Source organism: Podarcis raffonei, chromosome 14 (assembly GCF_027172205.1).
Source record: "Podarcis raffonei isolate rPodRaf1 chromosome 14, rPodRaf1.pri, whole genome shotgun sequence".
NCBI lineage: Eukaryota > Metazoa > Chordata > Lepidosauria > Squamata > Lacertidae > Podarcis > Podarcis raffonei.
Window position 1 is genome coordinate 8,434,978 of NC_070615.1, and position 16,713 is coordinate 8,451,690.

At 45.7% G+C, this 16,713-nt stretch overlaps 1 protein-coding gene across 2 annotated transcripts in view; it reads right to left on the minus strand.

Annotated features, from left to right (window-relative positions):
• HCN4 (hyperpolarization activated cyclic nucleotide gated potassium channel 4) overlaps positions 1 to 16,713 on the minus strand; it is a 127,080-nt gene that overhangs the window by 73,136 nt on the left and 37,231 nt on the right. For both annotated transcript variants that reach the window (XM_053365408.1, XM_053365407.1), the window contains exon 2: positions 9,764 to 10,187. In XM_053365408.1, coding sequence (XP_053221383.1) covers positions 9,764 to 10,187 — 424 coding nt within the window. The remainder of the gene's footprint in view (positions 1 to 9,763; positions 10,188 to 16,713) is intronic.

Sequence of the window (16,713 nt, forward strand, 5' to 3'; positions counted from 1 at the left end):
ATTATTAAAGTTTCTAACTGGTAAGAAGACTCCTTTTCCTTTGTTCTGCTCATCTACAGCCACGGGGGAGGAAGGCGATTCCCTGAAGCCTGACACTGCCCCATCTGCCTGCCTTCTCAACTTACACCCAGCCAGGGGGTAGCACTGCCTGTTGGCTTCCTCCTCAGTGTGGCCCCTATGAACTCAGCAGGGAGGAGGATGGAGGCAAGGCTAGCCTTAGTTGGTTCTGCCTGGCATTGGCTCTGGCTCTACCTACAGTTGGGCTCCTTGCTTTTACTCTGATTTAGCTAGATGTTAGTGCCACATAGCCAAGCAGAGTGCCAGCACTCAGGCAGCTCCTGAGCTCCCCCCCTCCAACCTGGAGACAACCTTGCTGGCCTCCCCAACCCAACCCATGCAGGCAGCTTGCAGACATCATTTTAACTTCCCACAATGCCCTCAGCATAGCTCTGCCTGCTGTCAGCAGGGCTAGGTAGGCTCACTTAGCTGCACAAATGTAAGAGGGGACTCTGAAGAGGTGGCCCTTCTGCAAGCAGCCTCTGAAGGAATAGGGCTTTCACGCATTTTTCATTGTGTATCGTAGAACAGTGCCTTTTTGCTGTAAAGGATCTCCAGTGTAGGAGGGTCAAAAGTTCAAGGGAAGGACTGCAAGGATATGTTTTTCTCAGGATGTTCTGCACAAGAAGGCGAAAAGTTTAAAATGGGATGTTTTGCTTTGCACAGGAGGGTTAGAAGTGCAGCCTGGAAACTCAGCAATAAGGAGAAATAGAAACTTCACCAAGATTCTGTTTTCTTTCTGATTAGCTGCTAAGCAGTTGGGAGAGGAGTGAAATGATTTTGTATGAAGGCAGAAAATAGGGTAATTGGTGGAAATAGTTGTAGAATTAGAAACCGATGTGAAGATGTGGAAACTGGAACATAATGAGAAACCAAAATGGACAGATTTTCTCATTTCTAGTGGGGCGGTTTATCACTCTCCCCACCACACATAATTATCACCTTCAGGTTTCCTGCCCTGCACCCCTGCAGAAACATTACAAGGCAAACTAGTTTGAGAACTGTGGGCTTGCTTCATAACCAGCCTTTCCACCCATAGCTCTATATAAACTCCCCCTTTCTTCCTAAAATCAGACCCTGATCACTTTAGCGCTCCATCCTGCCCCAGGCGATTCATTTCCCTGCCGTATCAGCTCTCCTCATTGAAAGGCACAACATTAAATTCAAATTGTTGCCACGAGGCACTTGTGGCGTCAAAAAGCACTTTGCCTTCATCCATTTCATGCCTGCCTCCCAGCCGAAGCCATGAAGCTATTCAAATATTTGCCTTTACTTCATAGTTCATTATGTAGCTCCCATCTCTACATATATTCTTTTCAAAATTAGGCATTTTCATGGCCCAGATGGAAAGCTTGATTTCTGCTACCAGAGTGGAGAATGGGGAATTTCCTGCTGGGAGCAAAAACATAAATAAACCCATGTTCATTTGGGGAGTGGATGAACGGGAGCAGAACATCCGCCTCCCCCTTATCTTAATAACATAAGAAGAGCCAGTGGCCCATCTAGTTCTCACACGACGCCTATGGGAAGCCCACAAGTGGACCCTGCAGTTTCCAGCAACTGCTTCCCAGAAGCATACTCCTCTTGACGGTGGAGCTACAACCCAACCATGGTTCTCAGGGCTAGTTCAGCTGAGAACCATATCCTTCATGAATTTGTCTCATCTTCTTTCAAAGCCATTTGAGTGGTTAGCCATCGCTGGTATTTGTGGAAGTGGATTCCATAGTTCAACTTCTTCTTTGGCAATCCCTTGTAGCCGAGTAAGATTGTCTTCCATGAACACAGCTTTAACAGTGAGCCTGTAAGTACTGTGGAGGCCAATTCTGGATCCACACTGTAAAGGGAATTGGGGTTGCTTGTGCGTAAAGGGTGCTGCAGCTCTAGACAGCGTTGCCTGGATAAACCTTTCCCTGGCTGGACAGCCCTTTCTCCATGACTGTCTCAGTCACTGGCAGAATCCGTTAGTGGGCGTTTTCTGAACTTCTTCCAACATAAAAATTCCTTCACTCCAAGTCTCCGCCTAGCCTCTCTGCGCGGAAGTCTCCTGTGCAGAGTGGGCGTGCCCAACGGAGGTCCTGGGCTCTCCCTGCTGCTCTCTGTGGAGGAGTCTCGGAGCCCTCCCTCCGCAGCCTCCTCTTTCTTCCTGGTGTCCCTCCTATTTCCTTAGTCCAAGGAAGCTCTCTCTCTCTCCCTGCTGGTTCCTTCTCCTGCATCGTCAGGGAGCCTTACCTCCACCCTAGGCTCCGATGGCAGTTCCCTGACACACACGTCCTTCCACAGTGGGGAAATAGGTTTCCAGAGAGGAGTTGATCATGTCTGCCAGGGGTTTGCCAAGTGTGCCTTCCTCTTAGCACGTTTCTCCCTTTTGTTCTGAGTCCGAGCATCTTCAAAGTCCACAACATCTTTGGTAAAGGCTGTTCTCCAATTGGAGGACTTGCAGACCAGTGTTTCCCAATTGTTGGTGTTTATACTACATTTTTAAAGATTTGCCTTGAGAAAGTCTTTAAACCCCTTTTGCTGACCACCAGCATTACGCTTTCCATTTTTAAGTTCAGTATAGAGTATTTGCTTTAGAAGATGGTAATCAGGCATCCCCCCTTCATGGATCACTGCCTTGCCATGGCGAAGGGGCTTGAATAACTCAGAGAAGCTATGAGCCATGCCGTGCAGGGCCACCCAAGATGGACAGGTCATAGTGGAGAGTTTTGACCAAACGTGATCCACCTGGAGCAGGAACCGGCAAGCCACTCCAGTATCCCTGCCAAGAAAACTCCATGGACAAAGACAACAGGTATATAAAAGATATGACGCTGGAAGATGAGGCCCTCAGGTCGGAAGGCGTCCAACATGCTACTGAAGAAGAGCGGAGGACAAGTACAAGTAGATTCAGAGCTGATGAAGCGGCTGGGCCAAAGCCGAAAGGACGCTCAGTTGCGGATATGCCTGGAAGCGAAAGGAAAGTCCAATGCTGTAAAGGAAAATATTGCATAGAAACCTGGAATGTAAGAACCATGAACCTTGGTAAATTGGATGTGGTCAAAAATGAGATGGCAAGAATAAATATTGACATCCTGGGCATCAGTGAACTAAAATGGACGGGAATGGGCAAATTCAGTTTGGATGACCATCATATCTACTACTGTGGGCAAGAATCCCGTAAAAGAAATGGAGTGGCCCTCATAGTCAACAAAAGAGTGGCAAAAGCTGTACTGGGATGCAATCTCAAAAATGATAGAATGATCTCGATACGAATCCAAGGCAGACCTTTTAACATCACAGTAATCCAAGTTTATGCACCAACCACTGGTGCTGAAGAAACTGAAATTGACCAATTCTATGAAGACTTACAACACCTTATAGAAGTGACACCAAAGAAGGATGTTCTTCTCATTATAGGGGATTGGAATGCTAAAGTAGGAAGTCAAGAGATTAAAGGAACAACTGGCAAGTTTGGCGTTCAGAACGAAGCAGGGCAAAGGCTAATAGAGTTCTGCCAAGAGAACAAGCTGGTCATCACAAACACTCTTTTCCAACAACACAAGAGACGACTCTACACATGGACATCACCAGATGGGCAGCATCGAAATCAGATTGACTATATTCTCTGCAGCCAAAGATGGAGAAGCTCTATACAGTCAGCAAAAACAAGACCTGGAGCTGACTGTGGCTCAGATCATCAGCTTCTTATAGCAAAATTCAAGCTTAAACTGAAGAAAGTAGGGAAAACCACTGGGCCGGTAAGATACAATCTAAATCAAATCCCTTATGAATACGCAGTGGAAGTGAGGAACAGGTTTAAGGATTTAGATTTGGTGGACAGAGTGCCTGAAGAACTATGGATGGAGGCTCGTAACATTATACAGGAGGCAGCAACGAAAACCATCCCAATGAAAAGGAAATGCAAGAAAGCAAAGTGGCTGTCCAACGAAGCCTTACAAATAGCGGGGGAGAGAAGGCAAGCAAAATGCGAGGGAGATAGTGAAAGATACAGGAAATTGAATGCAGATTTCCAAAAAATAGCAAGGAGAGACAAGAAGGCCTTCTTAAACGAGCAATGCAAAGAAATAGAGGAAAACAATAGAATGGGAAAAACCAGAGATCTGTTCAAGAAAATTGGAGATATGAAAGGAACATTTCATACAAAGATTGCCATAATAAAAGACAAAAGTGGAAAGGACCTAACAGAAGCAGAAGACATCAAGAAGAGGTGGCAAGAATACACAGAGGAACTATACCAGAAAGAAATGGATGTCTCGTATACCCCAGGTAGTGTGGTTGCTGACCTTGAGCCAGACATCCTGGAGAGTGAAGTCAAATGGGCCTTGGAAAGCACTGCTAATAACAAGGCCAGTGGAAGTGATGATATTCCAGCTGAACTATTTAAAATGCTGTTAAGGTGCTACACTCAATATGCCAGCAAATTTGGAAAACTCAGCAGTGGCCAGAGGATTGGAGAAGATCAGTCTACATCCCAATCCCAAAGAAGGGCAGTGCCAAAGAATGCTCAAACTACCGCACAATTGCACTCATTTCACACGCTAGCAAGGTTATGCTTAAAATTCTACAAGGCAGGCTTAAGCAGTATGTGGACTGAGAACTCCCAGAAGTGCAAGCTGGATTTCGAAGGGGCAGAGGAACCAGAGACCAAATTGCAAACATGCGCTGGATTATGGAGAAAGCTAGAGAGTTCCAGAAAGACATTTACTTCTGCTTCATTGACTATGCAAAAGCCTTTGACTGTGTCGACCACAGCAAACTATGGCAAGTTCTTAAAGAAATGGGAGTGCCTGATTACCTCATCTGTCTCCTGAGAAATCTCTATGTGGGACAAGAAGCTACAGTTAGAACTGGATATGGAACAACTGATTGGTTCAAAATTGGGAAAGGAGTACGGCAAGGCTGTATATTGTCTCCCTGCTTATTTAACTTATATGCAGAATTCATCATGCGAAAGGCTGGGCTGGATGAATCCCAAGCCGGAATTAAGATCGCCGGAAGAAATATCAACAACCTCAGATATGCAGATGACACAACCTTGATGGCAGAAAGTGAGGAGGAATGAAAGAACCTTTTAATGAGGGTGAAAGAGGAGAGCGCAAAATATGGTCTGAAGCTCAACATCAAAAAAACGAAGATCATGGCCACTGGGCCCATCACCTCCTGGCAAATAGAAGGGGAAGAAATGGAGGCAGTGAGAGATTTTACTTTCTTGGGCTCCATGATCACTGCAGATGGTGACAGCAGTCACGAAATTAAAAGACGCCTGCTCCTTGGGAGAAAGGCGATGGCAAACCTAAACAACATCTTAAAAAGCAGAGACATCACCTTGCCAACAAAGGTCCATATAGTAAAAGCCATGGTTTTCCCAGTAGTAATGTATGGAAGTGAGAGCTGGACCATCAAGAAGGCTGATCGCCGAAGAATTGATGCTTTTGAATTATGGTGCTGGAGGAGACTCTTGAGAGTCCCATGGACTGCAAGAAGATCAAACCTATCCATTCAGAAGGAAATCAGCCCTGAGTGCTCACTGGAAGGACAGATTGTGAAGCTGAGGCTCCAATACTTTGGCCACCTCATGAGAAGAGAAGACTCCCTGGAAAAGACCCTGATGTTGGGAAAGATGGAGGGCACAAGGAGAAGGGGACGACAGAGGACGAGATTGTTGGACACTGTTCTCGAAGCTACAAACATGAGTCTGACCAAACTGTAGGAGGCAGTGGAAGACAGGAGTGCCTGGCGTGCTCTGGTCCATGGGGTCACGAAGAGTCGGACACGACTAAACAACTAAACAACAACAACAATCAGGCATCCGAACAACATGGCCAGTCCAACAAAGTTGATGTTGAAGAATCTTTGCTTTGACACTGGTGATCTTTGCTTCTTCCAGTACACTGGCATTAGTTCGCCCATCTTTCCAAGTGATGTGTAAATTTTTTTGGAGACACTATTGATGGAATCTCTCAAGGAGTTGGAGATGGCATTTATAAGTGGTCCATGTTTCACAAGCATACAATAAGGTTTAGTAGCACAATAGCTTTGTAAACAAGCATTTTTGTTTCCTTGTGAATGTTTGGTCCTCAAACACTCTGCACTTCAATCAGGAGAAAGCTGCACTCGCACAGCTTTCTATTTCTTTCTCTGTGGATAGTTCAGCTATGCACTGCGTGAAATATGTCCAGACAGATATTTCTGCAAAATAGGTAGGCAGAAGGTGGCATTTTGCAAAGGTGATTTTAAAGGCCTGATGCTACAGCAAGCATTTATGTGGGCCCTTCTCTCTATCCGCCAGAAGACAGACCATAAACAGTGGTTTGACTGGGGGCAGGTAGCATTTCAACACAGAAAAGTTCAAAAATAACAAGAGAACAATGTCTAAAACATTCAAATCATGAAGCCTCACAGCCTAGAACAACAAAAGTACATAGATACAGTACAACTCCAATGGGATAATAAAGTATTAACGCATACAAGACTGAGGGTAGTGTTTCAGCCTAGCTTTACATCCCATATATGAAATACTAGGTAGAATCCCTGCCATCTTTAATTAAAAGTATCTGCATTGCACACAATTCCACTTGTAGTTTTGGGATTCTTAGGATTCCTGGGGGTTAATGACAACTTACAATTTTTGTCAGCTCCACTTGAGACTTTTCAAGTCTCTGCTTTGGTCAGTACTGATCGTACCAGATTACCTGAAATGCTGGTGTGATTCTATTTAAGACATCTTTTTACAATTGTCTATCCATTCTTAAGGAAATCAGCCCTGAGTGCTCACTGGAAGGACAGATTGTGAAGCTGAGGCTCCAATACTTTGGCCACCTCATGAGAAGAGAAGACTCCCTGGAAAAGACCCTGATGTTGGGAAAGATGGAGGGCACAAGGAGAAGGGGACGACAGAGGACGAGATTGTTGGACACTGTTCTCGAAGCTACAAACATGAGTCTGACCAAACTGTAGGAGGCAGTGGAAGACAGGAGTGCCTGGCGTGCTCTGGTCCAGGAGGTCACAAAGAGTCAGACACAACTAAATGATTAAACAACAACAACAACATGGCAACATGGCAGGTGTAAGGAAAATGCCTCTAGGGCCAATGCAGTAAGTCCACGCAGCAGAGCAGAAATGCTATTGTGAATATATTGCAATAACTCCATGCACTTGAATGAGTTGTCACCTTCCTTCATAACTACTTAGGCCACATTCACACCATACATTTAAAGCACTACGATACCACTTTAAACAGTCATGTGCAACCCCCCCCCAAAAAAAAATATTTCTGAGAGCTGCAGTTTGCTAAGCTTTCTGAGAGTTGCTAGGAAACCCCAGTTCCCCTCCCAGAGCTACAATTCCCAGAGTGGATTAACAATCAAGTTCTCTTCAAACAACTGTTAGTACTACCACTATGCGAGTAAACAGCCTTTCAGGGGTTGTACATGAGTCTGAAGGGATGTTTATGCTCGCAAGGCTCGGCTCTGTAATTCATCATGGAAGCTGCATTGCAGTCCACTGTTGCAGCACACTGTCTCTGCCTTGCTCTTGCAATGACACTCTCCTGTCCGTCAGGGAGGAGCAACCACACTAAGGCTTCCCTTGCCGGTGTGAACACCCAACCTTAGTAGCTCTGACCTTCTGCAATCGGGAGCACAAAGGGGGATAGGTGCGGAAGAGCGGGCTGTGGAAGAGGGCTGTGTAACTGACGCATAACTGATAGTTCTCAATTCAGAGGGGCAGGGAAAATGGACTTCCCTTCTTTTGTTCTGTTGGAGAAAAGGTGCGGATTTGGAGAGCTGGGGGCAAAACCTATTACACTTCTCCATGCTTCTCCTGGGTTGACAGCTTCCATATTTCCTTAGCAAAGCTAGCACTAGGCGTGTGTGTGTGTGTGTGTGTGTGTGTGTGTGTGTGTGTGTGTGTGTGTTTTAGTTACTTGGTGCTGATAACAGGCCATCCACTCCCAACAAGGGCTGAGTAGGGCAACTGGGAGCTGAGTTTCGCTCACATTCAAAAATGGCACCACTGAAAGGATGACTGGTGGTGTGGCTGGGTTGTGCCAGTGAAAGGCCCTTCCATGCCCAACCTGACTGAGTGCTGATACCATCTGGTCAGTAAGATGCAGAGAAAACTGGAGAATATCAAGCCCTGGTTGCTCTAAACAGGCTCTCTTATAAGTACTGGTCTTCAGCATCTATAACTCCTGTTACTGGACCACTACTGAGATACGTAGACAGTGTTCTTAGTTTATTGCTGGTTTTAATTATTATTATTTTAAAAAAATTAATTTATTGGAGTTTATAGAGAAAAATAAAAAACATAATATCAAATATCTTTTTTTATCCAGCATAAGTCTAACTAAGAGAAAAACATAGTGGGAAAGAAAATTAAAAGAAAGAAAAGAGAGAGAGAGGTAAGAAGACAGAAAAAACTTAAAATAGAAAATAGAAAAGATAAAGTTCAGAAACTAAAGAACTTCCCATTCTTCATTTGCTTGCCATATATAAGCTTGGTTTAATTGTTATTAATGTTTTGATTGCTTTTAACTAATAATCTTATTGCTTTATTCTATTCATAAACTGATTTGAGGTTTTATACAATCAAGCAGTATACAATGGCACCTTGGTTCCTGAACAGCTTAGTTTTTGAACGTATCAGCTCCCAAACGCCGCAAACCTGGAAATAAGTGTTCTGGTTTGTGAATGTTTTTCAGAAGCCGAACGTCCGACACGGCTTCTGCTAAAGTGCAGGAAGCTCCTGCAGCCAATAGGAAGCCGCGCCTTGGTTTTCAAACAGTTCCGGGAGTTGAACAGACTCCCAGAATGGATTAAGTTTGAGAACCAAGGTACCACTGTATAAATTTTATGAAATAAAACAAATACATAAAGAAGGGGTTTTTGTTATCCGAAGGCAAGTATTATTTGCCAAACACAAATTTTGGGACAATATTTGACACTTCTTTGAGACAAAGGTTTCATCCACTCAACTGTCAATCCATTCATGGTATTTTATTTAATCTCTTTGTTGTTCCATATGCTAATCAAAGTAGATAAACACGTCTTAAATGAAAATATGAATATGAAACCTTTGAGCTCAAGGTACCGTAATAAAGTTTAGCGTACTTAATGGGTGAGGGGTGAGCAAGATGGGAATAACAGGAACTTTAAAAAGAACCAGGCAGATGTCAGACTAGTGGGGTACACTTTGACTTTTTACTAGGTCATCATCAAGACCCCGAAGCAAAATGATGTGTGCAGGGGATAGGGGGAGGTGGGGCCAGATAAAAAATGGTGGCCCAGGGATGTGACTAGATGCAAAAGGATAACTCAGTTTTGCTTTGTTTTGCACCAATTGCTGCATCTATGAGCCATCCACTGGGATGCTCTGCACATACAATTACAAATCTACATCTGGGTTACTGCAGACCAGGGATTCTAGCAGTGCATTTTGAAGAGAGAAAGAACAGATTTGTTGTTATTGCTTGTTTTAGACCACTGGGAGTCAGAGAAACCATTCCCAACACATTGCAAATGATCCAGCTCTCTGCTGGCTGATCCCAATCTACCCACCCTGGCCCAGAGTGTAGATGGCAGCAGGAAAACCCACTGGTCAAGACACTTCAGCTCAAAATGTGCAACCGCCTGGCCCCAGGGCCCTTCCCCTTCCCAAGAGAAGCCAGGCTCCTGCTCTCAGGATGGCCAGCCCAGCTCTTGCTCACCTCCTCCCACTGATGGATGTAGCGTATGAGCCTGGAAAGCCTCAAGAGCCGCAAGAGGCTAAGGATTTTGGTGAAGCGCACGATCCGCAGGGCTCGGGCCGTCTTGTAAACCTCCGAATCAATGCGCGTCTCCACGATCAGGAAAATGTAGTCCACTGGGATGGAGGAGATAAAATCCACCACGAACCAGCTCTTGAGGTACTTCATCTTAATCCTCTGCGGGTCAAGGATGATCTCCGTGTTGTCTTCCACCACAATCCCCGTGCGGAAATTGAGGACCAGGTCAATGAGGAAGAAGGTGTCCGAGACCACGTTGAAAACAATCCATGGGGTGGTGTTCTCGTCTTTGAAGAAGGTGATGCCCACCGGGATGATGATCAGGTTGCCAACCATCAGGAGAAGCATTGTCAAGTCCCAGTAAAACCTAGTCAGCAAGACAGAGAAATGGGAAATGAGAGAAGGACAGACCTGTGTGGCTGTCAGGCTTCAAGGAATCGGCTTTCTCCCCCTTTTGGCAGTAGATAAGCAGAACAAAGGGAAAGGTGTCTTCTTACCAGTTAGAAACTTTAATGATCACAGTGAGAAAACAAAGAATCCATTTCCTAGGAATGAAGGTGCTCCCAATTAAGAGTTCCACCCACTTCCTCCCTGGTCACCCATGTCACTACCGCGTCTTGTAACCTGATCTTGTAACCACTGGGCTTTCTGTGCTGCCACCTTATCTGCTCTTCTTGACCTTGGGCTGAGCAGATGAACACTTTCCAGAGACAGTGAGTCTGTTAACTCTCTCCCCCAGTGCTTCTCCTCCTAGCTGTACTTCCCAGTACTTCAAGCACTTCAGAACCTTCTGAACTATGTTCCTCTGCAAACCGCTGTTCCAAATCTATATCCTGATCCTGGGAAGATTCAGAATCCTGATCAGGAGCAGGGGGAGGGGGAGACAGTGCAGCCCTCCTCAGCACAGTCCCTGACAGTGGCCTAGTAGAGAAAGGGCTAAGTAGATTTCAGGCTTTGGGGAACAGCTTTGCTTTTCATTAGAACCCCCAAGGTCCACAAACTGGAGAATAAGAACATAACAAAAGGCCTGCTGGATCAGACCAAAAGGATAAGTTGCCCAGCAATCTGTCCTCATAGCAGGTCCCATCAGTGGTTGCTGGTGCCCATTTCAACTGGTAGGGGATAAGGCAGTGGGTGCAGCCAAAGCCCATGGCAGGCAGAGCCAACTAATTCTGGTTTTAGCCCCATTCTCCTTCCTGATGAGGGCAACACTGAAACTAAGGATGGAGGAAGTGCATAGGCAGTTCCACCCCCCAGACTGGTTGTAAGCAGGACAGCAGACAGCTAGCAGCTGGTTGGAGGCAGAGTAAAGTTGGCAGGGCAGTGCCCCATTTGCCCCAAATGAACCAGCCTCCTTGGGGTCCAGTCAAGAAACCCCTGTATCTCTTTCTCCAAAAGGGGAGGGGTGGAGCCCAGAAATACAATGGGGACTGCAATTATTGCTACCTGTACTCATTTGGACAGCTATAGCTTTACAGCTTGCTTATCAAGTGGCACGGGACGCGGGTGGCGCTGTGGTCTAAACCACTGAGCCTCTTGGGCTTGCTGATCAGAAGGTCAGCGGTTCGAGTCCCCGTGACGGGGTGAGTTCCCGTTGCTCTGTCCTAGCTCCTGCCAACCTAGCAGTTCAAAAGCACACCAGTGCAAGTAGATAAAAAGGTACCCCTCTGGTGGGAAAGTAAACGGTGTGTCCATATGCTGCTCTGGTTTTGGTGTTCCATTGTGCCAGAAGTGGCTTAGTCATGTGGGCCACATGACCCGGAAAACTGTCTGTGGACAAACGCCGGCTCCCTCGGCCTGTAAAGCGAGATGAGGGCCACAACCCCAGAGTCATCCGTGACTGGACTTAATTGTCAGGGGTCCTTTACCTTTACCTTAATCAAGTGCCAAAGTTGAATGAGGGTTTTTGTTTTTTTGCTTACTAAAAAGGTATAAACTTCCTGTACTTTATACAAGACTATAGCCAGAGCTATTCCTCCACAGGTGTGGGGAACCTTTGGCCCTGCAGATATAGCTGAACTACAACTCCCATCATCCCTGGCCATTGGCCATGCTTGCTGGGGCAGATGGAGGACATCGTGCAACAACATCTGGAAGGCCACACCTGATGTACACAGACCGGAACTTCTAGAAATTGCATTTCAGAGTGCTTGGCATGCTTAACACATTACCAAATTGACAGCGAGCTGCAATTTATTTCCCATGCTTAGTTTTCTCAAGGAAAACATGTTAGATCAATGGAAATGCACTTAAATTATTAGTTGCTTAGGGAGCCTATAATACACACACATTACTTTCAGTTAATCCCCTATAGCTACTCCATCTTCCAACTTATTTAAAATAGATGATGGGATTTGTAATAAGTATAGCTTTCAAGAGACTGCAGGTCAGCCGCCAACCAGCCGCCACCGCCGTGACATGTAAAAACTCAGAAGGCAACAATATCCCAGGAAAGAGCTTCTCAAAGAAGATTCACGTACCACCATATCTTAAGAAAGCAGGGATTTCACCAATATTTGCCCTATGCTTTGACATTAAGCTAATCTTCTTTAGATGCCCAGCATGTTACAGGAAGGGTGCAGATTGCATTTTCTCCCCCTACCCCTTCATAATACTGTACTCGGGGCCATACAATGAAGCTGAATGATGGAAGATTTAGGACAGGCCAAAGGCAGGAGTTCTTCACACAATGGCACAGAGCTGAAGTATGGAATTTGCTCCCACGAGAGAGACTGATGGACATCCACTTGGACGTTAAAAGAGGATTAAACAAATTTGTGAGAAGCTAACGATGGCTTGCAAGCCACAATGACTGTGTTCTGCTTCCATTGTTGGAGGCAATCTACTTCTGAATGCCAGTTGCTTGAAATCCCAAACGCGGAGAAGGCTGTTGTGCTCAGTTTCTTATTTGGGGCTTCCCGTGGGCATCTGGTTGGCTGGCTAGGATGATGGATTCAGATGGACCACTGGCCTGGATCCAGCAGGCCTTTTCTGATGTTCTTATTACAGCATGTCCCTTGTGAACAATCAGTTGACCACGGACAGCACTTGGTAGCTTCTATTAAATACTTCCCCCAATAGTCCTCATGACAAGATGGATGGCCTCTTAAAAACAGACTATCTATAGACACGACACTTTTTATTGACCCAAACTGATGCCACCACAAGCCTTAAGAGCCTTTCCTATCCTTCCCCTATTAACCAAAGTGAAAGCTTTGTGTGAAACTTGGCTTTGTCTCAAAGAACGGTCTGGGTTACAGCTTGCTGTTTGCCTGAAGTGAGGCACAGCATGAACACAACATGCTAAGTCAAATCATGGTTTGGTTCACAGCAGCAAAGCAGGAAGGCCAAGAGAGGAGCTCAGCAGCTGTGATCCCCTCTCAGGAACCTGTGTGTTTGCACTAAGCCACAGTTTTGTTAAAAGTCTTGTGTGACAACCTCTGCTTTCACCTAAAAGAAGCAGCAGCAAGTCTGTTGCCCTCATACAGATGTAGAAATAGATATGATAAAATCTCAGAAGTGTGTGTGAATAAGATCTGCAGTGTTCAGGTGCTGGAACTTTGGTTCTGACTCCCACTGGTCACAACTTGGCTTTGACCATGGGTGCAGTTTTTAGCCAACACCCAAGATGGAAGATATTACTAAAACAGTTGTGGTTGAGGTTTGGGGTTGTTGAGGTTTAGGGTGTTATTCTTTTACAAGGCATTCTATTAAATTCTGACCTAAACACACTGATCAGTCTACTCCCAGTAAATCTTTTCTTGCTGTTTGTTGGTAGAGCAAGTGCCTTCTTAAATCTATATTTATCACCAGGCATTCCCAAAAAAGAAAGAAGTACAAGTCATTATCCTGCTAACTGAAATATCAGGAATCTCTAGAGAGCTAGTTTGCTCAGCATACTCGTTCAGAAACTCCATTGCCCTAAATTTGAAATGTTACATGCCTATTTTTAATTTTTTAAAAAGAAAACCCTGGTTTACTTTGCTCTCTTTATTTTGTCATCATCAACAACACTGGCCAAGAGAGCAGGGAGCTGGTGGGGAGCCTAAAATGCTACAGATTATTTATTTCTTTAATATATTTACAGGCCACCTTTCTGCCACAATGGCTAGCAAAGTGCTCTTTTGTGTGTGTGTGTGTGTGTGTGTGTGTGTGTGTGTGTGTACGTACACACAACACAAGTTTTATTCATCACGACAAATCCCTCTCATTGAGAACACCTTTTTCCTTCCTTTTCTTTCACTTTTTTCTTTTATTCTTCAGTTCTGTATTTTGTACCCTTATAAATTCATATACAGTGGTACCTCGGGTTACAGACGCTTCAGATTAAAGACACTTCAGGTTACAGACTCCACTAACCCAGAAATATTACCTCGGGTTAAGAACTTTGCTTCAGGATGAGAACAGAAATCGTGCAGCGGCGGCACGGCAGCAGTGGGAGGCCCCATTAGCTAAAGTGATGCTTCAGGTTAAGAACAGTTTCAAGTTAAGAACGGACCTTTGGAACGAATTAAATTTGTAACCAGAGGTACCACTGTATATATAAATATGGAAGCTTCCTTTGTTCCTATGAATGACTGGGTTGGAACTCACAAAAAAATGAGAAGAATTGTGCCTGTCCATTTAGCCTCATTTTCCTGGTTCTACAAATGCTAAAAACATACCGTATTTTTTGCTCTATAAGACTCACTTTTTCCCTCCTAAAAAGTAAGGGGAAATGTATGTGCGTCTTATGGAGCGAATGCAGGCCGCGCAGCTATCCCAGAAGCCAGGACAGCAAGAGGGATTGCTACTTTCACTGCGCAGCGATCCCTCTTGCTGTTCTGGCTTCTGAGATTCAGAATATATTTTTTCTTGTTTTCCTCCTCCAAAAACTAGGTGCGTCTTGTGGTCTGGTGCGTCTTATAGAGCGAAAAATACGGTAACTCTTTTTAAATAAATTGAAAACAGGGGATCTGGAAACGATAGGTTCTATCCTGTTCCAGTCCTACTCAGAGCAGACACATTAAAATTAATGACCTTAAGTCACACCCATTAATTTAAATGGGCCTACTTTGAGCAGGGCTGGCACTGGATACAATCCAATGATTTATCAGGAGGCAAATCCCTCCTTCTGTGAATGTCCAGGCAAGGTATCCTTTTTGTAGGCTTTCTGGAGGCATCTGATCAGCTTCTGTGGAAAACCGGTTACCAGACAAGATGGACCTTTCCTTTTGCTCACACCCAGCAGGGCTCTTGGTGTGTTTCTTAAATCGCTGACACAAGGAAGGGCTTAATAGAGACTGTGTACAGCAATACATCAAGCTGGAGACTTATGTCCTGGAAAGATACAGTCAGCTCCTTGGCCTTCAGAGATCTGCACCACCACAGGGGCAAGGAAAAAGGCTTCTGGCATAGCCAGAGCCCAGCAGAATAGTCATTGCCTCTGTGTGCCTTTCCCCCACCCCTCCGATGAATGCCTCTAGATGGAAGAAGAGCCCCTTGCTTCTGTTGCCAAGTCTGAAGCGAACATTACAAAAAGAAAAAGAAAACACACACACACAAGAGCCAAAGGCTAAACTCTCTTTCACCCCATGATGACACAGCTTCTTGTACTACAGACAAATCTTTATTCTTCACCTCTGTGCCTAACCCTGGAGCCATTCTGTGTGTTTAATAAAAGCGGTTATGCTGTAGCTCTGAGCATACATTTCTGCATGAACCTAATGCGCCAAGGGAACTGGGTCTGTTGTGAGCCCCATGGAGATGTCATGGAAGGGATGGTCAGATCCTGAGGAGGAATGCGAAGAGCTCATGGAATTGGAGCTGGATGACCCTGGAGAGGAACCTAGTGGGATGGGGGAGACAGAGCTGGATCCAGAACCACGCCCAAGACTGAAAACCTACTCCTTCAGGTGGATCACGATCCCACCAAGGGGCCAATATCTCAGACACGGGAGCTGCTTGCTCAAAGTGCCTCTACCTTGCCAGGATCCAAGCACAGCTTGTTTTTCCTCATCTCACCACTGGGTCCAAACAATGGCCCAGGGACTGCATGGCCTCTCCTGGTTCAGACATTATGGAGAAGAACATCTTCAGCATGCGGATGGCAGCTTGGTCCAAAACCCCTAATGACCACTCCCAGAGGCTTCCTATAGATGTTAAGTATCACTGGTGATAAAGATAGTGCCTTGCAGCACCCCATCAAGAGGCCAAAAGGCTATTCTCTGGACTCCATCTTGAAGGTAGGATTGGAACCACTGTAAATACCCCAATTCCCATTCCCTGGAGCCAGTCCAGGAGGATACCATGGCCAATGTCATCACAAGCCGGAGACTGAGCAGGTAATATGCACAATGGGACACGGGTGGCGCTGTGGGTTAAACCACAGAGCCTAGGACTTGCCGATCAGAAGGTCGGCAGTTCGAATCCCCGCAACGGGGTGAGCTCCTGTTGCTTGGTCCCTGCTCCTGCCAACCTAGCAGTTCAAAAGCATGTCAAAGTGCAAGTAGATAAATAGGTACCGCTCCGGCAGGAAGGTAAACGGTGTTTCCGTGCGCTGCTCTGGTTCACCAGAAGCGGCTTAGTCATGCTGGCCACATGACCCGGAAGCTGTATGCCGGCTCCCTCTGCCAGTAAAACGAGATGAGCACCACAACCCCAGAGTCGGTCACAACTGGACCTAATGGTCAGGGGTCCCTTTACCTTTAATATGCACAATATGTACTGTCTTCCCCTGCCCCTCATTCAGGATGAATCCCCAACAAACCAAGCTTCTCTTCAACCAGGCTCTCACCTGGGTGAGAGTCACAGGCCTGTCTCCCAAAGTGCCGGGCCTACAATTCTATATTCTGATAGTGGGGGCTCCCCTGCCCCCTAGAGTCGGTCACGACTGGCCCGTACGGGCAGGGGTC